The following is a 25,273-nucleotide window of genomic DNA, read 5'->3' on the forward strand; positions in this document are numbered from 1 at the left end:
AAGAAATTAAATCTTACAAAGTATGTACTCCCACCACAATGGAATGAATCCCACACAATGGAATGTAATGAAAGGAAATTTGGGAAACTCACAAATACGTGGAAATTAGCAATACATATGAACAATGAGTCAAAGAAAAAAACCACAAGGGAAATCAGAAATACTTTGAGATGAATGAAAATGAAAACATAACATACCAGAATTTATAAGATGAAGCTAATGCAGAGCTTAGATGGAAATTTACAGCTGTAAACACCTGTATAAAAACAGAAGAACATAGTTTTCCACCATAAGGCACTAATGAAGAGGAGTAAAGTAAACCCAAAGCAAAGAGAAGGAAGAATTAATAAAGATTAGAGCAGAAATAAATTAAAGAGAGGCTAAAAAAAAAAAAAAAAAGCAATGAAGAGAATCAATTAAATAAAAATTTGGTACTTTGAAAAGATTGACAATATTGACAAAACTTTAGCTAGACTTACCAAGAATAAAAGAAAGATGACTCAAATTATTAATATCAGAAATAATAACATTACTACCACCCTTAAAGAAATAAAGTGTTATAAGGAAACACAATAAAGAACAGCATGCCAACAAATTAGATAACTTAGATGAAATGGACAAATTCCTAAAAAAAAAAAAAAAAAAAAAAAAACACAAACTACAGAAACTGACTCAAGAATAGAAAATATGAATAGATGCATAGCACGTAAGCAGATTAAACAATTAATCATAATGCTTCCCAAAAAGAAAAGCACAAGCCCAATGGCTTCACCAATGAATTCTGCCAAATATTTAAAGAAAAATTAACATCAGTCCTTCAAAAATTGTTTCAGAAAATAGAAGAGGAAGTTACTCTTCCTAATGCATTTTCTGAGGTCAGTATTACCCTGGTACTAAAACCAGACAAGGACATTACATAAAAAGAAAATCACAGACCAATATTTATATTTATATGAATATAAATATAAATATAAATAATATAAATATAAATATAAATATAAATATAGATGTAAAAATCCTAAACAAAATAATACCAAAGTGAATCCAGCACCATATAAAAAGGAATATAACTCATGGCCAAGTAGAATTTATCCTCGGAATGCAAGGTTGGTTCGACATATGAAAATCAATCAATGTAAACACCATATTAATAGAATAAATGAATAAAAATTATATGATGATTCAATAAATGCTGAAAAAGCATTTGACAAAAGTCAGCACCTTTTCATTCTAAAACATTCACAAAACAGGAATATAAGTAAAATTCCCCTCACTGATGAGAAGCATCTATGAAAATACCACTGATAACATCATACTTAATGGTGAAAGGCTGCAAGTTTTTTCCCTAACACCAGGAACAAGACAAGGATGTCTGTTCTTGCTGACATATTCAGGAACAAAACGAAGATGTCTGCTCTTGCCATTGAATGTTCTATTCAAAATTATACTGGAATTTCTAGTCAGAGAAATTAGGCAAGAAAATGAAATAAAAGGCACCCACATTGGAAAGGAGGAGCTGAAATTATTTCTATTTGCAAATGACATGATCTTATATAGCGAGAGCCCTGAGGAATCCATTAAAAAAACTATTAGTACTGAACATCTTCTTGACCAAAAGGGGGATGTGAAAGGAAATGAAATAAGCTTCAGTGGCAGAGAGATTCCAAAAGGAGCCGAGAGGTCACTCTGGTGGGCACTCTTATGCACACTTTAGACAACCCTTTTTAGGTTCTAAAGAATTGGGGTAGCTGGTGGTGGATACCTGAAACTATCAAACTACAACCCAGAACCCATGAATCTCGAAGACAGTTGTATAAAAATGTAGCTTATGAGGGGTGACAATGGGATTGGGAAAGCCATAAGGACCACACTCCACTTTGTCTAGTTTATGGATGGATGAGTAGAAAAATAGGGGAAGGAAACAAACAGACAAAGGTACCCAGTGTTCTTTTTTACTTCAATTGCTCTTTTTCACTCTAATTATTATTCTTGTTATTTTTGCGTGTGTGCTAATGAAGGTGTCAGGGATTGATTTGGGTGATGAATGTACCACTATGTAATGGTACTGTAAACAATCGAAAGTACAATTTGTTTTGTATGACTGCGTGGTATGTGAATATATCTCAATAAAATGAAGATTAAAAAAAAAAGATAAAAAATAAAATAAAAAATAAAAAAAAAAACTATTAGTACTAATAAAAAGTACAGCAAACTTTCAGGATACAAGATCAATATACAAAAATTGATTGTATTACTATACACTAGTAATGAACAATCTGAACATAATTTAAGAAAACAATTCCATTTACAATAGCATCACAAAGAATAAAATACTTAGGAATAAATTTGACAAAAGAAGGGCAAAACTTCTACGCTGAAAACTACACAATATTCAAAACATTATTGAAAGAAATTAAAGAAACCTAAATAAGTGGAGAGACTTCCCATGTTCATGGATTGGAAGACATAACCTTGTTAAGATGGCAATATTCCCCAAAGCAATCTACAGATTCCATGCAATCTTGTGGAGAAGTGAATCATGTAGCCCACAAAGACATGCTTAGGTCCCAACCCTTGGTCCCATGGGTGTGAACCATGTGGAAATAGGACCTTTAAAGATGTTATTAAAGTGTGACCAAACTGAACGAGGGTAGGCTTTAATCTAATATGGCTGACTTCCTTATAAGCAAAGGAAATTGGAAACAGAAGGAGAAGCCACAGGGAGCAACCAGAAGCTTCAAGTCAAGGGAACCTGGAAGAGAAAAGAGAAGATGCTGCCATGTGCATTGCCGTGTGGCAGAAAAGCTAAGGACTAAAAATCACCAGCAGCCAGCCCCAGAATGTCACAGTCGTCAGGGAGAAAGCATTGCCTTGCCAATGCCTTGATTTTAGACTTCTCCCCTAGCCACAAAACCATGAGCCAACAAATTCCCATTGTTTTAGCCAATTCATTGTATGATTTTTATTTAGTAGGTAGGGAATTAAAACAAACCCCTGTCAAAATCCTAGCTGCCTCTTTGCAGAAGTTAAAGAGCTGATCCTAAAATTCACATGGAAAATCAAAACACCGAGAATAGTAAAATATATATACATATTTGAAAAGAAAAACAAAGTTGAAGGACTCACACTTCCCAATTTCAAAACTTAGTACAAAGCTACAGTAAATAAGATAGTATGGTACTGACATCCTTATGACATATAGATCAATGGAATAGAATTCAGAGTCCAGATATAAACCCATCTATCTATGGTCAATTGAATTTTGACAAGTGCACTAAGATCATTCAATAAGGAAAGAACAGTCTATTCAACAAATGGTGCTGGGACAACTAGATAAACACAGGCCAAAGAATGAAGTTGGACCTGTACCTCATACCTCAAAATGAATTAAAGACCTAAATATAAAAACTAAAACTACAAAACTCTTTGAAGAAAGCATTGGGGTAAATCTTCGTGACGCTGCATACAGAAATGGATTCCTACATATGGTAACAAAAGTATGGGCAACCGAAGGAAAAAAAATAGATAATTTGGACTTCATCAAAATTAAAATCTTGTATGCATCAAAGAGCACTATCCATGAAAGTGAAAAGACAAGTTATTGAATGGGATAAAATATTTTCAAATCATACATATGATAAGGGACTTGTATATAGAATAAAGAAGTCTTACAACTCAACAACAAAAAGACAAGCAATCCAATTTAAATATGGGCAAAGGACTTGAATAGATAATTCTCTAAGGAAGGTATACAAATTGCCAACAAACATTTGAAAAGATGGTCAACATCATTAGTCATTAGAGAAATGCAAATCAGAACTACAATGAAATAACACTTCATACCCCACTAGGATAGCTAAAATCCAAAACAGGGAAAATTCATTTTGGCAGGGAGGTGGAGAAATTGGAACCTTCATGCGTTGCTGGTGTAAATATAAAGTGGTACAGCCTCTGTAGAAAACAGTTTAGTCCTTCCTCAAAAATTAAGAATTACCATATAGCTTGGTGATTCCACTCCTAGGTATATACCCAAAAGAACTGAAAACAGGTATTTAAACAAATATTTGTATACAAATGTTCATGGCAGCACTATTCACAGTAGTGGCCAAAAGTTGGAACCAACCCAAATGTCGATTGACTGATGAATGGATAAACAAATTGCCATATACACGTACAGTAGAATATTATTCAGCCATAAATAGGAGTGAAGTTCTGATACATGCTACAACATGGATGAACCTTGAAAACATTATGCTAAGGAAAAGGAGCCAGACACAAAATGTCACTTATTTTATGATTCCATTTATATAAAATATCCAGAAAAGGTAAATCTATAGAGACAGAAATCAGATTTATCTTTGCCAGGGACTGGGGATAGAGGGGATGGGAGTGACGGCTCAGTGGGCACAGGGTCTCCTTTTGGAGTGATGAAAATGTTCCAGAATTAGATAATGGCAATAGTTGCACAACTCAGTTCAGGAAAATCTGTAAGATTCCTGAATAGCCAGTCTCTGCTTGAGTACTTATTCTGACAGCACACTCACTCCCATGTATTGTAGCCTGCTCCATTTTTGGATGGTTCTATTGGAAAATATTTTTTTAACCATGTTAATTCCCCAGCACCTAGAAGAGTGCCTGATACATAATTGGGGCTCCCATTGTGTAATAAAATACTGAACCAAGATTTCATATTAACAAAATTAAAAAGTAGAAAAAGCAAATAACAGAATAGCACTTTATGTAACAGAACATTTATCATGATCCCATTTATATAACTAAAATTTGCATATTATATGTAACATATCTAATACATATTTAATATCGAGAATATGCTTCAAATGAAATCTTTTATATGCATGAAATATTTCTGGGCAGATATTTTAAACATCAGTAAGTAGTTACTTCAGAAGAATCTCAGGGAAAGGGGAGTTGGGAGAGGACCTTTATTTTTCAACTTAAACCTCCAAAACTGGTTTAATTTTGTTTTACTATAAGCTAGTATTATAATTTTAAACAACCAATTTTTTAAAACTCTCCTACCTCATTTGGAGTAAATCCTTGATATTCTAATTTATTATCTATTATTTTGTTCCTTATCAGTAAAAGACCCACTGTGTTCTGTGGCTAATGCTAAGCCAGTGTTCTAAATGGGCCACTGGAATGAGCCTCTGAGGTTGCACTGATGACACTGACCACTGTCATGGTCACTAAAGACCAGAAAGGCTGTCCCCAAGTTACAAGCATCTTTTTTTTTTTTTTCCTTATCTCAGCCCTGTGCAAGGGAGCTGGGATCCATTCAAGCAGAGCTTCCCCATTCTCCATTTTAATCTGCAGCAGTTGAATCAGCATATAGTTGCAACTTGAGGGCTGTGAGCTAATGGACTAAGAAACTAACTAACTTCTTGACCGCCCTGCACAAGCATGTATTGTATGTCTCTTCTTGTCAAGCTCTCTACTAGACATGGTGCTGGCCCACGTGGAGTTTACAGTCACTATGCCAAGACTTTCTAAACACACTACAGAGCCTTTCAAAACCCCAAAAGCTAAGGTCTCCAAACTAAAAGGCCCCTAGAAGGTCAACAACTTTCTGAATATGTCCCCCAAAGTTCAAGACTCTTAGAAGGCACAAGGGATTCTGGTATATTAGGGCTGTTGCCAGTGTCAGAATAGCATAGCTGGTTAGTCCCAGACCCAATGTTTTAGAACTGGAAGGTACCTTAGCATTCACATGATTCAATTTAGCTTTATAACCAAGAGGACGAGTGATTTTTAAGGCCTCGTTATTAGTTCATGGCAGGATCGAGTGCCCTGAATCCTAGTCCAGTTTTAGTTGCACCTCTTCCAACTCAGGGTCTTCCAACTTCTTTGGTCACTCGTGGACCAACTGCAGCCCCACTCCTTTCTCCTCTCTATCACCCCCATCCCCTAAAAAGCACAACAATCCTTGACATTGTCTTAAATAAGTCCTCTGCAACCCATGCTGACAGTGACCAGGGCTTTCTCTCTGGCTGCCCCCTTGGGATTTCAGCAGTTTTTTGCCAACTGGCAGGGAAAGGCTGGGGAACAAAGAATGGGCATGGGAAAGGCGATGAGAGAGAGCTGGGATTAATACAAGCCTGAGTGTGTACAGCAGCAAGAGGGGGCAATAAGCCTGACTCATATTTGCCACCCTCTCAGTACCTTAAAATCTGATTTTCCCAAAGCCCAGCCCCACAAGGCTTCACCGTGAACAAATGACTGTTTCATCTCAAAGGTTAACTTAAGTCTGCCCTCTGGACCTACTTCAGAACCATCCAAACTGCTAGGGGATTCCGTAATGGAAACAGGGCAGAACTGGGACCTGGCCTTCGTCCCCTCACGCTCCTCGGTCCCTCCCCGGGACTGAGGCTGGACACAGTGGGAGGTGTGGAGGACACTCGATTTTGTGAGATAAGGAAAGAGAGAAGTAGAGGAGAGGGAGAAGAGGGGGAGGGAGGGCATGAGGGAAGGAGAGAGGGAGATGGGGAGAAGGAGAGGGAGAGGGAGAGACACTGCATTATTGACTATTCATATTACTTGTGATCGGGGTGTCCAGGCACCTAAGGTTTCCGTGTTGCCTAGGGAAGCAAAATTTGTCATTTAATTAGGCCCTCCTGAAAATCATTTTTCTCATTTAACACTAGCAATTATCCCTGTTCTGTTTTAGAGATCATTCATAATTATGAATACAATGCTACTTTGCAAATCTGTTGCAAAGAGAAATTGAAAATCTTGCAAACCATGCAGGATCTAATGAAATCAATTAAAGCATTGTTAGAGAGCAGAGCTACAGGCCCTGCCACTGAAAATAAGGATCAAGCAGTTAGAGCAATGAATAAAGAAGAGAAAATCAACAGGAGATGGCAGGATAGATATTTCATGTGAAAATAGTTTCAATATCAAAGTTAAAAAAGGCCTTGGGTAAAATGGTTAAGCCTTGGTATATTCTTGCAGAAATGAGTCTTTTTAAGAAAGTGCTGAAAACTCAATCACAAAACAGAGGTCTTATTGTCTATTATACAATTTTGTCGACAGGATTAAACCAAAAAATCAGCACTGTTTTTATTGTTTGTTTCATCTAAGATTTAGTGCATGGTTGTAACTATAACCTAAAATTTCTTAACTAAAAGGTGCAAAAAAGCTGTTTCATAATTTTCAGTTTCACTTTTAAGGCAAGGTCCCAACCAAACTTTTATACTGTAAAACCGTATAGCCTCTCTTTCAGTGGATTTATTTACTTTACGTGTCCTTTCCCTAATACCAGTTGTCCTCAAATAAAGAAGACCTCCTGAGGGTTCCACGGTCTCCAGTAAAACCACTGCCTCTCTGAATTATGCACCGTCAGCCACAGTCAGATGATGGGATATAAAAGAAACACACAAGTAATCATAGCACAGTTAACATTACTGAGCCCTTCCTACATATCAGGTACTATTCTAAGTGTTTCATGTGCATTAACACTCATTCCTCACAATGACACTGTAGGATAAAAGCCATTATTATCTTTGTTTGACTGATGAGGAAACCGAGGCATCAGGAAACTAAAAACCTTGACCGAGGCCACACAGCTAAATGACACAAGGCCCTGGATTTGCACTACATGGCAGTTCCAGAGCTCATGCTCTCTACCTTGAAGCCATGTGCAGACCATGAGCATTTGGGCTCAGCTTCCTAAAGGACAGAGCAATGCCTCTCCTTAAGGAATAAAAGATGCTTCTAGGACTGTCCCCACACCCTGACTCACCTGGCCGTGTTTAGGTTTCGATAGAGCTGCCCGAGGGACTCCAGCAGTCTCCCCTCCATCTCCCGGTCCCTGAGTTGCTGAGCTAGGGCCAGCCAGTGTTCATGGTAAGTGATGCATGCCTCAGGGTTTGGGGACACAGAGCTGTAGAAATGGCAGAGGGATTTGGTAACCTCAAGCTGACCTGAACACAAAGCAGGGAGAGGAATGAGATGACTTGAGATAGGACATTGGCAAAACATCTTCTAACCCTTTTCTCTAAAGCTTCCCAGCAGCCCAAGACATACTCACTCTTTAGGTGTCGATGCCTTAAGCCAAACAGCAACGCCATCTCATAACAAAGGCGGCCATTGGCCAGCTGGCGTCCACACACTTGGACTTGGGCCAACCAGAGAAGCACCTGCACTAATTCCATGTCTGTCTCCTTGCTGGCCTGCAGTTCGGCATAGAGATGGACAGCCTGCAGGAGATAGTCCCGGGCTGGCTGCTGAGCCCGGGACCTAAGGGTCAGGTGACCGAGATTGGCCATAGTCACCGCCTGGTTACGCACATCCCCCATCTCACGAGCTCTGTTCAGGGCCCAGAGGTAGCTCTTGGCTGCCCTGTTCACCCAGCCTTCACCTTGAAGTGCAAGCCCCAGGAGGTTATGGACTACTCCCTTTTGGGTGATACTCTCTATCTCCTTCAGGGAGCATAACAGTGGCTCAAGGATGTCCAAAGCCTTCTTCGCCTGGCTGGCTAAGAGGTAGGCCCAGGCCAGGCAGAGAGAAGACTCAAAGGCTTCCTGCTCACTCAGCAGCTGCCCTAGCACCAAGGCTTGGCTCAGGTAGTAGATGGCACCATCAGGAGACCTATGCTGGAGGTACATTTTGGACAGGATGAGACACAAGACCCTCTGGGTGCTCCAGTCTGCCTGTTCCTCACAGGCAGCTAGCGCCTGCCTGAGTGTTGGACAGGCCAGGGCGGAAACTTCCTCCCAGCTTGGGGAGGGAACGCCAAGGAGCTTGGCAGTGTTCTGGAGGACCAGGTGGACCTGCCAAATGGGAAAAGACATCCCTGGGGCACTCTGGGTACCACATTGCTGGACAGAGGCCACTACAAGGTGTGGGAGATATTTCTTATCGTACAGAAAACTCAAGATAGTGGTCACAGCATCTGACGCGGGAGCATGTCCAGAGAGGAGCTGTAGTCGCTCGGCAAAGGGCAGGACCTCCTCATGCCGGCCCAGACTTAGGAGCAATCGGATGGCCAGAAAGCAGGCTCTGGCCTCCAGGGGGCCACTGCCCACCACAATGCCCTGGCGCAGCACGTAGGCCACCACATCTAGCTCGTTCTTGGTGCTGGACTCGCGGTCAGGCATGCAGGCCAACAGGGTGCCTGCCTTTTCCAGCAGGGTGGAGCTTTTGGGCCTCAGCCTCTGCCTCAGGTAGATGGCAGCCAAGTTGGTGTACAGAGAAGCTGCCAAGGGCAGGTCCTCAAATGCTCCATTGAGAATGTGGATGGCCTCCTCAAAGTACACCCTGGCCTGAGAGAGTTTGACCTTCCTGACACTCAGCCGGCCCAGGAGGAAGCAGAGCCGGACATGGGCCCAAGTCATGTGGCTCCGCTTGGCCCACTTCCTTGAGGCCTCCAGGTAGGCCACAAGCTCATCTTCCTCAGAAAAGCTGTAAAAGGAAGAAGTGAGAAAAGAGAAGGAGAAATCATAGAGGCTCTTAAAGTGGTCGGTGTAACCCTCATGATCCAGAAAAGCCAATATGGTGGCAAAGTTCTCAGCCTCCTCATCCTCCTGACCAGTGTTTAGGTCCATGAACAGTTCTGGGTCATCGAGGTCATCAGGCTCCGGCAGGTGATAGCTGTCTGAGGCAGCTGAGAGGAGCTCCTCCTCCAGGCTGGAGCCCTCGGAGCTGGTGGACTGTCTGGAGCCCACGGCCTGATGCTCCTCCCAGGTCCCACCATGCCTGGCCTCCTTGAAGCCTTCGGGCTGGGGTGCTGTAAGGGACAGGCAGAGGTGAGCAACTCTAAACACTTGAAAATAAGATGGTGCATTCTTGGCCAGAGGACAGGAGGTCTGTCCTGAAGAATTAGAGGTCAAGTTCAGCATGATCTCAACTCACCATTCAGCTCCTTTGGAAGATTCTGGATGGATTCAAATCCACCTGAGTGAAGATGAAGGACAAACTTGGCGTTACCTCAGAATGGGCCACCATGCATATGTCTCCAGGTGTACCCCAGACCAGTGGCCCCTTAGGAGATTCTGTGTGTAAGTTTGAGACCATCGGTCATCTTTAGGGAACTGGGCAGAATTCTCCCCTTCATCATCAGTTTAAGAGCTGCAGCGACCTGAACATCATCTTGTTTAACCCACTCATTCTACAGCTGGGGACTGAGATAGAAATGAATTCCAGAGTCAGAGGAGACAAGCTGTAAACACAAGCTCTACATTAAGAGATACAAGTACTGGGGGGATGATGGCTTCCAGAGGCCAGTGAGGTGTGGTGACTCTCTCACGTCTCTCAGTGAGTTTAGAGCAGAGTCCAGTGTACTTTGTGATCCATCGTATTGCCTCATGTTTCCATATGTATCACATCCTTTTTCCTTCCATCCTCCACGCATTCCTCATTCATCCACCCAACTTAGCATGCACAGTGTGCCCGACACTTTGTTTCTTAAAACCAACAGGTTGAGTGACCAGATGTGAACAGTGAAGCAAAGAAAGCAAAGGTGCATCTGAGGGTCCTAGTTTTGTTCTCCAAAGTAATGGAGTGGAATGAAGTGGGGGAGAAGGGACACTCAAGTACAGTTTTAGATATTTTGAGTTTGAGGAACTTGCAAGAGCTCTAGGCAGAGAATGAAATAGGTCTGTAGCCAAGGAGAAAAGTTGAGACTTGGAAATACAGATTTGTGACCTCCAGTGGAAGGAAAAGCAAAGCAGGCCAGGTAGGGATTTGTTAATGAGCCTGAGGAACATCAGCAAGCTGAAAAGGCATAAGGAGCCACAGAGTTACAGAGGTCCAGGTGGAGGCCTTACAATGCAGTCACCTAATGTCACAAAAGTGAAACAAGGCTGTATGGGAACCAAAAGACACCCTGGGTTTGGCAGCTAAGAAGTCAATGCTCTTGGCCAAAGCAGTCACAAGGGGCTATGGGGGTAAAGGCACATTCATACTCCACTGGGGAGCCCAGGCCCAGGTCAGGGGCTGCTAGAGAGAAGATTCTACCCCTTCTGAGCAGAGAAGCAGCAGCTGCCTGCACCCCCACTCTGAAGTCTCCAGTGAACTTTGAGAACCAAATCAAGCTCCTCTGAGGAGGGCTTCTGTGAATGTCATTGTAAAACTCAAGACCTGCGACCCCAAAGGAGAGAAGGTCCCACAACCAAAGACAGAAGAGCTACAGAGTTTAGCTCTGGACAGTTGTTCATCCACCCCAACCTCACCAATGTCGTGGAACACATGCCAGTCTCACTGAAGTCATTTCTCTCCAGGCAGCATGGGACCCCAGACAGGGCCACCAGGAGCACAAATGATGTTCAAGTTACAAAAAGGTGTGTCCTTCTGGAGGGAGAATTACAGAGGCCTTGGCTAGCAGGGGGAGCTGGAATTCACCAAAAATACTCTGCTGGTTGCTTTGGTGCCAGAACTAGTCTGCACAACCATAAGGTGCAGCCTGTAGCCAGCAAAGTTGCACTCCTGTCCTTTTGATAAGCAGCCACAGGCTTCATGTACCCACCTCCTGCTGCCTGGGACCCCTCCTGGATCTATCCTAACCATTGGATCAACAGTTAACAAGTACCTTTAATCCAGGTCTGCCACCATCCCCTGTCCCCCAAGTCATACTCTGAGTAGTCCTTGATTTTTTGCCTCCACTCCTTCCTACCAGAGAGCACCTCCAGCTTCAGTTTCCTGGCTCAGCCTGGTGGAGTAGTGTGACCTACTTGTGGCAAGAAAGATCTACCGGGACTTGGGATGATGCCTGGGAGCATTATAAATGATCCTTATGGATGGCAAAAGTTCCCAAGTCCCACTTGTGCCCCTGGGGCCGGCTTGAGGGTCTCTGCAGAATCTCCAGCTGTAACCATAAAATGTGGTCCATTCAATCTGGCCACACAGGGATGGACCCAGCATCACCATCACTGAAGGGTCAAGAGAAACATGACCCTTCCTCAATCCATCTGCAATGGATAAATGAACTTCCTGATAAAGAACAGTAGGTCCTACCCAAAGAAAGGAAAGCAATAATGTTCATTCATTCATTCATTCATTCAGACATTGCTGAAAACTGTGCTAGGCAATGCAGCAGCTCACCAGCCAAATGCTAACACACCCAACAGTCCAACATCATTTTGTGCTGGAGGCGGTAAGGTGAAATGGAGACTGTCCTCACTAGATGCTAGGACAACTCAGTTCTTATCCTGTCTCAGGCACTAATTGACTTGGACCTCAGTTTCCCAATTTGCAAAATGAGGGGAGAAATCATTTCTTAGGGCCTTTCCAGCTACAACATTTTACAGCCCCACGTTTGTCAGTGGGAACCTAGACACACTTCAACCCAGGAAGTTTGTCTTCTCAGTGATTAGGATAGAGGCCCAATACAGCACAACACCCATAGGATAGCTGAGTTGGTTTCATTATATCTCATGGTTTCCAGGCAACGTGTTCCATCTAATCCCAGAATTGTCTGCAACCTAAAGTACTAATCAGATTTGATCTAGGTCTTCAACTGAATAGTGGCCATAGCCCCAAGTTCATTGATGGGATTAGAATTTATAGGTATTCCATTCCTGGTTAGAGACCTAATTCTGGGGAGGCTGGATTTTCAAACAGGTCTTGGGAACAAACACTCACTAAGCCGGTAGACATATGTTATGTCAGTATGAGCAAGCGTGTGGACAAAGCTGACAGACTCTGCTTTCGTCTCACTTCCCAGGACCTGCAGAGAGCATCTTTCCTCATCGCTGAAAAAGGCAGAGTTCTTGCTCCTGCAGAGTGGTAAAAGACATGGGGACAGATCAGTTCAAGTTTCCAGACATAACCCCTTCTGCCCTCCACATTAGAACAGTGAAGGGCATAGAGAAGCCACCAGCCCATTTTGTCCATAGCTGAAATCTGACTCTGCATCTTGCATTTATATAATGTGTTTGCACTGGGAAGAACTATTTTACCATCTCAAACCTGGGGAAGTGGGCTGTGCTGTTGCTGAGTACCCCTCCCATTAGAACCCCATCTCTCAAAAAGAAACAAAGCCCCTTCTCTTAACCCTTATCCATTCTGTGAGAAACGTGGTACCCATTTTTAATTGCTTGCCCTAAATGTAAAGGCTAGAAAGGGACCATTAACATAAATTTCTTTGTCCTTCAGTTATTTTAGGAAAAACCTAGGGATGGTTCACACAACCTAGAGGAACAATGAAGAAACTACGACTATGGTCAGAAGGAAACTTTCACAATTGTTGAGATCTGAGTCCATGACAGAACAACAGCATTAAGTACCACTGAGAGAGGAATAGAATCGCAAGAGATGGGAAGAGGGTGGAAGGAGGGCAGGGGCTGGAAGAAAATGATTTTAAACAATAGAGATCTTGAGACTCACTCTGTCTTATAAACTAATTGTTAAAACTAATTTGTCTACTAGACACATGTCACAGAATTAAAGAATTTGCAAACCGGAAGTGCCTTAGAAAATATTCAGTCCATTATATATCTGAATAATTTTTAAGATCCCTTTCAGCTCTAAATAAAGGGTTTATTTTTTTTACATCAGAACCCTTTTATAAAAAAAAAAAAATACCGTGGAAGCTAAAACTAGTGTGGAAGAGTTAATGACAGCTAATACTTTTTGAGGACTTATTATGAATTAGACATTTTTATCTCATTTCATCCTTGCAATTGCCCTATGTGGCAGTAACTGTGCTTAACTCCTTTTTACAGATGAGGAAACTGAGGCACAGAAAAACAAAGTCCGTTCTCAGCGTTCCTCAGTTTATAAGTGGTGTGGCAAGACAAAAGAAGAATTTCTCCACTTAAAAGCAGAGTTGAGGGAGAGTCTGTGGTAAGAATGCTATATTCCTGTCCCTTATCCTTTATCCCTGGACTTAGATAAACACAGTTTGGAAGCCAGTGATCAGAAAACTAGCAGCTTTAATGAACTACTCAAGGTCACACCATTAATTAGTGGCAGAACAAGCACTGGAGCCAAGTATTCTGAGATCTGGCCCAAGGCTCTTCCCACCAGACTGTACTGAACCCCGGGGCCTTTGGCCTGATCCCTGGATTCTCCCCAGCAGCCTGAGCACATCTATCCTCAAAAGAACTTGTAAGTGAAATCTACAGCTAAATTCTCAGTTAGGAATCAAAAAATAATATATGATTCTAAATTTTTGTAGAACTCTTAAATTTTACAAAACATTTCTGAATTCACTATTTCATTTACTCGTCATAACAACCCTATGATGCAGGTATTTCCCCCCTGTTTATAGATGAAAAAACAGGTTCAGAAAGATTCGGTGACTCTTAGGACTGCATATCTAGAAAGTGGTAAAACTGAGACCAAAACTGAGGTCTTCCTCCTCTGTGCCCATTGACAGCTGATCCACTGATGTCCTGAGGTCCAGGTAGATGGAGGGGGTCTAAGAAGCCTGGAAGACTATATTAGGGCTGCCCTAGGATGGAAGCAGAGTTGGAAGGAGAGCAGCAGGACCTGTGGCAGCACATCAGCCTGAGGTGCTCCACATGGGACCACTCTCCCTCATACACATGTACAAATCCTAGATAAAATGTAACAAAGATAAAGATTTAAATAAATACTCCAAAGAAAGAAAGGAAAATCCGTAGGAGCCAGAAACAAAAGCAGACACCAAAGCCAAAGTGGGAGCGCATGGTCCAGGGACCCTGAGGGTTCTCAGCTGGGATACTGGTCCTCCAAGCTAGGGTTGGCCTTACAATGCCCACCTTGGACAGGGGTTGTGACCTTGAGCCTACGGAAACAAGGGACCTGAATTGACCTTCCTACATAAAGCCTAAAGTCTGGAAGGGCTGCTACTTCCATAAAGAGCAGATTGGAAAGCTTCTTACTACCTTTCCCTCTGTCTTAGTCCTTGAATAAAAAGCAAACACCCAGGCTTGCACATTGGAAGGTGTGGAATCTGAATTTACACTGCACTGTGTAGGTCCCACAATCAGAGAACTTAACATTAAAAAACTGATCTGGGACCATTGAATCCCTAAGAATCCAGGAGAAGCAAATGCAAAAAGTACCCTGCAGAGATGCTAAATCCAGGACTCATGGAAAGACCATCTTTAAAAATGTTGAAAATCAGTTCACATAAGAAAAATACAAACCAAACAAAAGAATGAACTACCAAGAAAGAGAGACAGCAGATGCACTTATAGGTCAATTATCACCACAAGAACTAGAAATAGCAAAATTTTAAAGGTAATTTATAATAAGCATGGTTAAAATGATGAAAAGATAGAAAGAATGAATAAAAGCTACAACAAAAGGTTGGAACATTGTTGAGAGAAAACAGGCATATGTGAAAAAGAACAAAATACAAATTCTAGAAATATAAAGAAAAGCATGGAAATTAAGTGGTACATGTGGATGGATTAAACAGCAAATTTAGTCACAGCACCAGAGAATTAGTGAAACAGAAAATAGTTCTGAAGAAATCATCCAGAATAACTAAAAGATGAAAAATATAAATGAATTGTTTAAGCAAGATGGAGGATAGAATAAGTCCAACATACCTCAAATAGGAATTCCGAAGGAGAGACTAAAAAGAATGAGAGAGGCAATATTCAAAGGGAGAATGAGAATTTTCCAAAATTGAAGAAAGACATGAGTCTTCAGATTGAAGAAACACACCAAGTCCTGAGCAAAATAAAATAATATAATAATTTTAACATGGTTTCCATTCCTTTAGAAGTCATAGGTCTTTTCAGGTTTTCTTTTTCTCCTAATCCTTCTTTATGGATTCAATTATCTATTTTATTTAACTGTTCAATTTTATGAGATGAAAGAATTAAACATAAAAGAGAAGAACATAAGTTAATGAAATGAAAACAAAGTAGGAGAAAATAATCAATATAAATGTTGAAAGTAATGAAATAGAAAACAAAGAAACAAATAAGGATGGTCAACAAAGGCAAAAATTAGTTCGCTGCAAAGACAAAAACAAAATAGACAAACTCCTAGTAAAACTGATTTGCACTTTCATATTAATAGTTCTTTTTTCCCTCTATACTTTGAAAGATATTATTCTATACCTAGCTAAATTATCAGTCCAGAATGTAACTTAAGCATGTTTTAAGACAAACAAGGACTGAGGACAAAGAGTATTTACAACTCATAGGTGTCTACTGAAATAACTATCAACAGGTATACTTTATGAAGAAATAAACAACAATTTTCTATAAATATATAGTATAATGTGTCACATCCAGATATATCATGGTATAATTACAAAACATCAATTATGAGTAAATCTTTAAAAAAAAAACAACTAGTGGGAAAAAAAAGTGACTAAAAAATGACCTGCAAAGAAATGGCTGTGAGACTGACAGCAAAATTCTAATCAGCAAAAATAGATGCCAAAAGAAATGGAATTATAAAGAAGATACAGATAAATGATATGAAAAAGAGAAGAGGGATGTCACAAAATTTGATTTTAATTTTAATACTATGAAATACTAGCTTTTCTTTTACATTATGTTCTCTGGTTTTGACTGTGTTCATTTTTTAATCTTGCTTATTTTTTAATTTATCCATTTAAGTATATAAATGTCCTTTAAATAACAGTTTATTAAAATGAATTGTGTCTATATCAACACAAATTCTAAATTCACGATGTTGGATAAAAGCCACCTGCAGAAGAAACATTTATATATATATAATTTTTTTAATATACAAAACCACAGTATTTTTTGTTTATGAACAAATACCTATTTTTAAATGTATCAGAATTAGGACCAGAAAGATGCATAAAAATTTCAGATAAGAGTTTACATCTAAAGAGGGAATGGGGATTGGGGGATATAAACACGAAAGTGTAAAGAGGGGGCCTCAATTTTATTAAAACCTGTTTTTCCTTAAAACACGCACACAACACAAACACATTGAATATTTTAAATGTTAACATAACAAAACAAGGGTATGGTGTTCTCTCACCCTTGAAAGCTCTGAAACAACCCCTCAAGTCACTCTGGCCAACCCCAAATGCTACATCTATTAGGGCAGTAAATCTGCCATTAGTCTTAAGAACTGGTTTTCTAGGTGCTGTTGCTGTGAAACTAGGTAGCTAGTGTTGAAATTGGTGCCATAAAAAAAAAGGAAGCCTGGGTATTTGCTTCCCTGGACAAGCCGGATCCCTTTCCTATGGGTCAGAGGCTAAATCTGGTTCAGAAAATGTCTTCTGAGAAATTTCACTCCCAATATACTGCTGATTTGGTTAAAAAGAAAAAGAAAAAACCTTCTAGGGGCAACATATCAGCAGAGCACAGGGAGGGACCTATCAGGAGAGGATGGAGACGGGGAATGCTGAGACCATCTTCAGAAAGCCGATGCCAAGGGAACGTAGACTAAGAGCGACACCCAGTGGCCAGACCACCATCAGCGCACACGGGGATGATCGGAGACTTCAGCTTCCAGCTGCTGCTTGTGTCCAGGCTCTTTGACTGTCATTCCTCTGGGCTCAAAATCTACCCCTAGATTGCTGTGGTTCAAGGATATCTGTAATGCAGAGTGTTCTGAGGGGTATACAAGGAGCAGTCCCCTCTCCTCTCTCCTTCTGCCACCCCTCCCTGTTTCCAGGCTCACTTTCCCCTTCCCTGCTGAATGTGTGATCTCTGGTATTTTGGGTCCCACAGGTGACTGGGTGTGGGCCAACAAAGGACACTGGAATTAAGGAGAAAAGCTCATGCCACCTACCATGGTACAGGGATGGTGTTCTGCAGCATGAGAGTGCTTCCCCGACAAATGAGCCAGCTAAAATGCGATGATTAAATTAATTTAATTGCCATTCGGAGCAAGGTGTGAGGTACAGAAGTCCAAATATAATTTACAAAATCTGACACCTTTAATCCCGTGAAACTGCCTCTCAAGGATTACCACTACAACCAGGAACAAGAACAACAATAGCTAACACACACTGACATCATACACACAGTGCTGGGCTCCATTCTAAGTGCTTTATAGGTATTACCTCATTTAAACTCATGACAATCCTGTTAGGTAATTGCTAATACCGTCCACATTTTATAGATGAGAAAATTGAGAAATAGCGAGGTAAATTAACTTGCTCAAAGTCACACATCTGGTAAGCTAATGGAGACACATAATGTATTCCGCAGACCCTAAAATGCCCTTCAGGCAGTCTGGCTCCAGAACTCGTGACTGCTAAGCAACGCTGCCCCCCAGTGACCAGTGCCCTCCCACTGGGCAGTCCCAAAGGCCCTACCCCAGTCTGCTCTGCGCCCCTTCTCAGAGGCCTCCAAGCGTTAACCCTCCCCCACCTCCCTCCCCCATGACTTACTCCTTCCTCTCTGTGGGCTGCTCCTCTACCTCCTTTGTGACATTCTTTGTCTTCCTCTGCCCTGTAATGAAGGTACCCTCCAAGGTTCTTCCCCACCAGCCCTATCTTACATTCTCTTTATTCTCTCTCCCTTTCACCAGGACATCAGCTGCAGAACTGTAGCATTGAAACAGAACCCTGGATTTAATGCCAGGCATCTGGGGTTCCTACCCAAGGCCTGGAGTCCAGCCCTGCACTCCTCGGGTCCTCATTCCCCCTGTGGTAAAATGAGGAGGGTGGTTTAGAAGTGGTCCTCGCCCACCTGCACACGAGCATCACCTGGAGAGCTTTTATAATTGTCACCACCCAGGCCCCATGCAGACCAGTTAAGGCAGAATCTCTGGGGAAAGGACCCAAGTATCCATATCTGTAAAGCTCCCAGTTTCTTTAAATCCCTTTGAGTGCACCTCAGCAGTGCCCTCTCTTCTCCAGTCCCACCACCCCTTCCTTAGAGCAGGTCTCAGCTTTCTCAATAGACTCCTGCCTCCAGGTTCTCCCTTGCCAATGCATACCCCACCCAGAGCCAGGTTTAGCTTCCTGGAGAAAAGTTCCAGGGATGTCATCTGTCACCCCCACTCAGAGACATTCAGTGGCTTCCCATTCTCCTTCAAGTTAAGGGCAGGCCCCTGTCACAAGCATTCCTGGCTTCTACATCATGGCCCTGCCAAGTCTTTGCAACACCAGCGTCCTCCTGGTAACCTCCTTCCCAGCTGACATGAGTCATTTCTTGAGTGTTCCCTTCACTTTCTTACCTGTGCCTTCCTTTCCCTACAGACATCCGTGAAATATTTTACATCATGCAAGTCTTAATCAAATACTACCTTTTTCATGAAGGCTTTCTTGATAACCTTTTCCTTCTTGTAAATTTCCATAGCACTCTGTACCTCTCCAGGAGCAACAGTGAGTGGTCTTCCTTGTTTAGTTATTTAGTCCCCACATTTCTGTCTCAGCAAATAGTGAAAATGGTTTTCTCTCTACCCTCCCCATGAATGAACTAAGCTTCTGCCCATTGGTCCACTCTCCTCACTGGCTCTTCCTCAGGAGAGAAGGAATTCCAACCAGACTGTTCAAAGCCTTAGGCATTCTTGGCCCACATTTCCTAGGGCTATGGTACCTCAAGAGTAGGGACCAACTCCATTTTCCTCTTGTACTTCCTGGACCCAGGCTTTCTACCATTCCCCATCTGCCTGTGGAAGTCTCCCCACCCTGCCCCCCATCCCTCATGGAGACAGGTGACACTCCGGAGCTCTGCCCCTTCCATGCAGGGTGGGTGGAGCAGGCTGGCCATCTGCTGCCGATTGGTCAGGTGGATCGAGTTGCCACCTCAGAATCAGCCTTTCCGGGTTCAAGGCAGAAAAGAGTTGAAACATGGACTTTATCATACTGGCTGATGAGGTCATCACAAATTAAGCTATTAGCAGACAGACCTACAGAATGGGGAATCTCCATTCACCAAACTGGTCATTCCTTGGACCCTGTGTGCACACTTCCCTCATTGGGGAGCCTTCGTTGAAATAGGGTGAGTGGCAGGATACAAGTACCAACCCACCCCCTCAGTGCCTAGCAGTGGGTCCTTTGTTTGGGGGTCATGCTTCTTTCCTTGTACAGAGTAACATCTCCATGACCATCTGTTGAGATGAACTGAACAGACTCATTCTCTCTCCTTCCTATCACTTTCTGTGTCAACCTCAGTTGTCAGAATGTGCTTCTCTGACTCCATGTTACCAGGTAAGCTGTGAAGCTCATCAGCAAATCTGCTCAAAGAAGGAAGGAGCCACTGGGAAGGCAGCCCAGCTCCAGGACATCCCAGAGGGCCTCTCTGCCATACTCACATTGGAGAATAAGAATCAGGATCTATGTTCCTGGTGGGCACAAAGCCCACTTCTCCTGAGGTCATCGACTTCCCAAGGAACCACTGAAGCCCAGGTATAACAAAGCCGATGATCTCGATGCTTTCTCCCTGGTGGAAACTCAATTCATCCTTTTCTTCCCTTTCATAATCCTTCAAGGCCTTACACTTTCCTCTGCCTGTGGGGAAATAACACACAGTGCAGACAAGTAAGGCCTAATAGCTGAGTGCTCTGCTACATTCCAAAGTAATATGAGATGAGGGGTTCCCAGACTTTGGAATTTCAAGGACCAATAAAATTTCCAAAAAAAAAAAAAATTAGCAGGAATGATACAGGAAACTGATTTTTCATGTTGCTAAACTAAGACATTCAAACTAATGGGCTCTCATCCATTTTCACAGTCTTTTTTATAAAAGCAAAGAAATTTTACTTGCAGGATATGAGGATGTTTTATAATGTTATTAAATGGTTAAGAAAAAAGGAAAGATATTTTAAGGAATGTAGGAAAGGTAATCTCAGAGTACCTTAAAATGGAATAATCTTAGCTTATGGTAAAGTCACTCCGTTGTCCTAGGGTGTTTGATTTTGCTGCTGTCATGTGAACACTTCATCTTGATGGCACTGATCCACACACAGACCAGCATGTGGGCCCCATCACACTGGATCCCTACCTCTCCTTCTTTGTCCTTTTGACCACTATGACTCTCAGTTTCCCTGCTGTAAAATGGGTATAATAAGAACACCCGTCTCTTAATAAACATTAGGAAGAGACAAAGAGATAGTGAGCAGTGCTGGGTATGTAGCCAACACTCAATAAATGTTAGCCTCATTACCACTGGTGGGAGGTAATGACCCAGAGGGCTGGGGAGACTCACCTCCTGACTATGGCAATTGCTTAGTTTGTTAAGTTGCCTAACAAGGATCTAATAATGACACACTTTATGAGCATTGTACTGTCCAGTTTACAAAGTACATTTGTATTCATTTTCTCAGATCTTCCCAAGAGCCCCAAAGGCCGGCAGGGCAACTAGCAGAATCTCCTTTTAAAGATTAGAAAATAGAGACACAGAGAGTGTATGGGATTTGTCTAAGAACCTTACGTATGACAGAACTGGTCTAGAATTTAAGTCTTCCAACTGCTGGTAAACTCCTCTTTCCCTAGACCTTCTCTGGTTGAGATATCGACTTTCATGTATCTCAGCTTCCATATTTGCTTAGCTCCTCTGCAAAGCTACTGACTTGTATTTCCTAATGATTTTCATCATGGTTGTTTTGTTTGCATCTTCAAGGTCAGAAATTCCCAATGCTTTGTGGGTTAGCAGGAGCTACCCACCACATGTTAAACATTTACAATGTGAAAGAGACTGTACTAAGTGATTCACAGATACCATTTTGTTTCATTCTCATGACAACATTTGAAATGGGTTTTATTATATCATTTTATAAGATTAGGATGCAGTGGCTTAATGAGAGCATGTGACTTGGCCACAGTCACACTGGTTTTAAGTTGTGTCACCAGAATTCAAACCCAGAGCAGGCTGACTCCAAAGCCCATGTTCCTAACTACACTGGCTTGGAAAGCTAAAAATCTAGTTTATAGTCAATTATTGGTTAGATCTAATGGCTGGATGCTGTAAGTCCCTGTATTTCTTTATTGTTAAAAGCATCATTCGGGCTTAGAATTTGGAAAATTGCACTTTGTGCTATGCCGGGGATGGGATTGGGGACTCTAAGACTGAAGACGAAAGGAATGCATATTCTAGATGCCCAGAAAATATTGGCGTTCATTATTCAGTGGATACACACATACTTACAGATGTGTGTGTGTACGTGTACCCATACTAATACATAATCTTACTCTTCCGAAGTTCAAGGTTACATTCACAAAACTCTAAGGGAAATTAGAAAACATGTTGATCAGAGATTGACAACAAACAGCCTGAGAGCCGTGTTTGGCTCACAAAATGTTTAATTTGGCCCACACAGCGCTTCCTCTCCCCCCACCCCAACCCCCTGGATATCTTTAAATCCCTACTCCCCTGCCATTCCCTAACATCTTCCATCCAGGCCACTCCACTCATCTGTGCATTCTGCCTGCCCCTGAAGGCATCTGTATGACAGCCCTGGACCGAGAGCACAGTCAACCGCATTTCACAAACAAGGAAACCCATGTGGACTTCTCTAAATCACGTCAGTAGCAGAGTTGGGACAGAAGTTCACACCAATTGACTCCAAACCTGCAGGTAAAATTAGGAGGCAGGACAACATTATCTCCCTAACAATACTGTTTTCAACATACCGATCTGATAGGGGCCTGTCCAAGCCCTCTTCCTGGGAAGGCCACAGCTTCCTGGATAATTCTTTAGGAACCATCTGCCAATGGAAATATGGGGTTTGCAAACATGGATTTCAAAACATTAGAAAAATGAGAAGAATAGACTATTAAATGATGATGGTGATGATGACGATGATGATAATGATGATGATAGTAGAAGGGTGGTAAGTATTATTGCTATTACTCTTACGATAACTATGTACCTGACACCGCAAAAAGGAGAGAAGCAGGCCTGGGATGTTTCCTGACTGAAATTAGTGTATCAGTTAAACAGCTAACAAACAATCCCTTTACATTCTACCAGAGCCACACACAGGTCCACCGCCTGGTGTAATGTTTCTCTTCACTCTAAATGTTTGAGTTTACAATAGCTTACAGCAGGGATTCTCAAACTTCAATGCGGAAAAAAAATTCACTTGGGGAGCTTATTTTACATGCAGATTGAGAGGGTCTGCCTCAATGCGTCTGAGGAGAGCTAGAGGTTTGAACTTGTAATGAAACCCCAGGTAATTCTGAGGCAGGTGGTCCCAGTCTGTATTTTGAGAAAATGCTACATTGGAGGTCAAGCAGTATATTTCCTCTTAGGTGCAATGTCCATTTCAAATTAAGAGTTGCCTACAATTTCATTAAATTGTGCAAACCTTACTAAAACAACAAAAGATAAGAGCTACCCAGATGTTTTCCCTCCCTCGTGCCTCGCATGCACATATCTGAGAGCAAGCCTAGCCAGGTGTTCCGCGCAGCCCCTCCCAGGAGGCAGGGCTACTCACTGGTGGAAAGGGAGTGGCAGGGGCTCCAGGGCTGACACGGGCACCAGGCCCCGCTGGCCGGTCACCAAAGACACACCCTCCCACTCGGGCTCTCCTTCAGTGATCTTCACGGAGATTAACTCATTCTTGCAAAATGTCAAACACTCCCCTTCTTTCTCAGCTGGCTGAGCCACAGAGCACATGGCTCTGCAGAAGAAGTGGCCTGTAGAGAACGAGAAAAGCCTTTCCACAGAGGAGCAGGAGGTGAAAAGAGATTATCATACATGTAAGGTTTCAATCCGGAGCCCATATATTTTTCTTCCTGGGGATAAAGTGCAGGCACTCCAGGGGGAGGCACTCCAGATCCCTGGAAAACTGGTACCAGGAAAAATCCACTTAGAGGGAAATCATTTAAAGCAGGCACCAACATTTCCGTGTAATGCATGAAAAAAAAAGTTTGATTCTGACTTTACCTTGAAAAAAATGAAACAAAAACTTATGAAAATTATGTTTATATTTTTTAAAAATTTTTAAGTTATAATTTCAATTTCACCCTTAATCTTGGCACCAACAAAGAAAAAATGATGCTAATTTGGGTGAATATAATTTCTCCAACTAAATTTTATAATATCACAACATGAAATTTTCTCCTTCATATACAATTTATGCAATGCCATCATAAAGAGAATGATTTTTGCAAAAATATTCTAGGGCTCTATGCAAAGCTGGCTCTTTCAATGTGTCTATTATATCATCAGGCTTGTCCACTTCAGTTGTTAACTATCAGTTATAACCTTGATCAGATCCTCACTTGTAAATAGGTTGGCGGGTGTTTGAAGCAGTTCCCCAATATCACTTTACTCGATTTCATGAAATCTTTCAAGTTTTGCAAGATTTAGAATTTTATTTTACAATCGATTTACAGCATATGTTTAGAAAAGTGATTCTCAATCTTGGAAGCACATTAGAATTACCTGGGCAACCTTTTTAAAATACCAGTGCCTGAGCCTCAACTCCAGAGGTTAAAATGGTCTGGATGGAGCTGTGGCATGGACATCTTTAAAAATAATAATGGAACCCAAGTGGTTCTAACAACAGACACTCATGAGATTGGTCAATGTGGCTGTTCATGTAGTATTTGCAAAATGAGAAGGATATTTGGAATAATATTGTAACAGATCAGTTTGTGAATGTTTTCAGGTTTGAATGATTCTAGCCTCCCCTTGTAACCTTAGTTATTTCATGGACTCTGAAAATAAACATCTAGACTACAGCCCCATCCCCAACCCACTCCATGCTCACCTTCCTGTACCAGAAGTCCCAGGTATATCGTTTCCAGGTGTTTATCATCTACTGAGACTTGAATCTCTGTATCCTCCACCAATCTGCAGTTAAGCCAGTACTTGTGGTCAAATAGGAGATGCTCCAGACAAGTGGATACATAACCTAAGGAGTCAGGCCACAAAATTAGAGGAAAAAGATTATTTCCAGCATTTGCTGAGCACAGATGAGAGTGAGCAAGCTCCTTCCTGAATTTCCCTCCCAGACTTAGGTGCCCAACCTGACCAATTTAACTGGAATTGAAAGAGCATGAAGGGAGGAGGGACTAAAAATTTCTAGAATGAATGGATTTTGTTAAACATCTCTTGGGAAATACAAGTCATTTTTAAATGATATTTTCCCTTTTTAACATATTATGGTTCTCCATAAATACAAAATGAAATGAGCAAAGCCAAATCATCTTTTTCTAGCATATCAGTGGGAGAAATCTCCAAGTTTACAATGTTGACTTTGGGGGTTCCTGGTCCCCACTTGTAGTTCTGCTACTCTGAGATACGAATTTCAGTACCCCTGATGATTCAACAGCTGGGGAGTTCTTCCTTGACCTACAAAAGAGTCAAGATTTACTTCAATGCCCCGCTCAGCCCCTCCTCTTTACCCAATGCTGAGTTCTCCCTTGTTGAAAACAGTATGAAAACTTTAAAATTTCCAGTTCTAATAACATATATAGTGAATT

At 41.8% G+C, this 25,273-nt stretch overlaps 1 protein-coding gene across 3 annotated transcripts in view; it reads right to left on the reverse strand.

The window, feature by feature from the left end:
- The window catches only part of SH3TC2 (SH3 domain and tetratricopeptide repeats 2), a 67,541-nt gene that overhangs the window by 18,564 nt on the left and 23,704 nt on the right, over positions 1-25,273 (reverse strand). For all 3 annotated transcript variants that reach the window (XM_037801659.1, XM_037801658.1, XM_037801660.1), the window contains exons 5-12: positions 24,559-24,702; positions 23,278-23,479; positions 22,472-22,545; positions 20,155-20,350; positions 12,601-12,734; positions 9,874-9,915; positions 8,051-9,748; positions 7,763-7,943 (exon numbers count right to left, since the gene is read on the reverse strand). In XM_037801659.1, coding sequence (XP_037657587.1) covers positions 7,763-7,943; positions 8,051-9,748; positions 9,874-9,915; positions 12,601-12,734; positions 20,155-20,350; positions 22,472-22,545; positions 23,278-23,479; positions 24,559-24,702 — 2,671 coding nt within the window. The remainder of the gene's footprint in view (positions 1-7,762; positions 7,944-8,050; positions 9,749-9,873; positions 9,916-12,600; positions 12,735-20,154; positions 20,351-22,471; positions 22,546-23,277; positions 23,480-24,558; positions 24,703-25,273) is intronic.

This window comes from Choloepus didactylus, chromosome 13, assembly GCF_015220235.1.
Source record: "Choloepus didactylus isolate mChoDid1 chromosome 13, mChoDid1.pri, whole genome shotgun sequence".
NCBI lineage: Eukaryota > Metazoa > Chordata > Mammalia > Pilosa > Megalonychidae > Choloepus > Choloepus didactylus.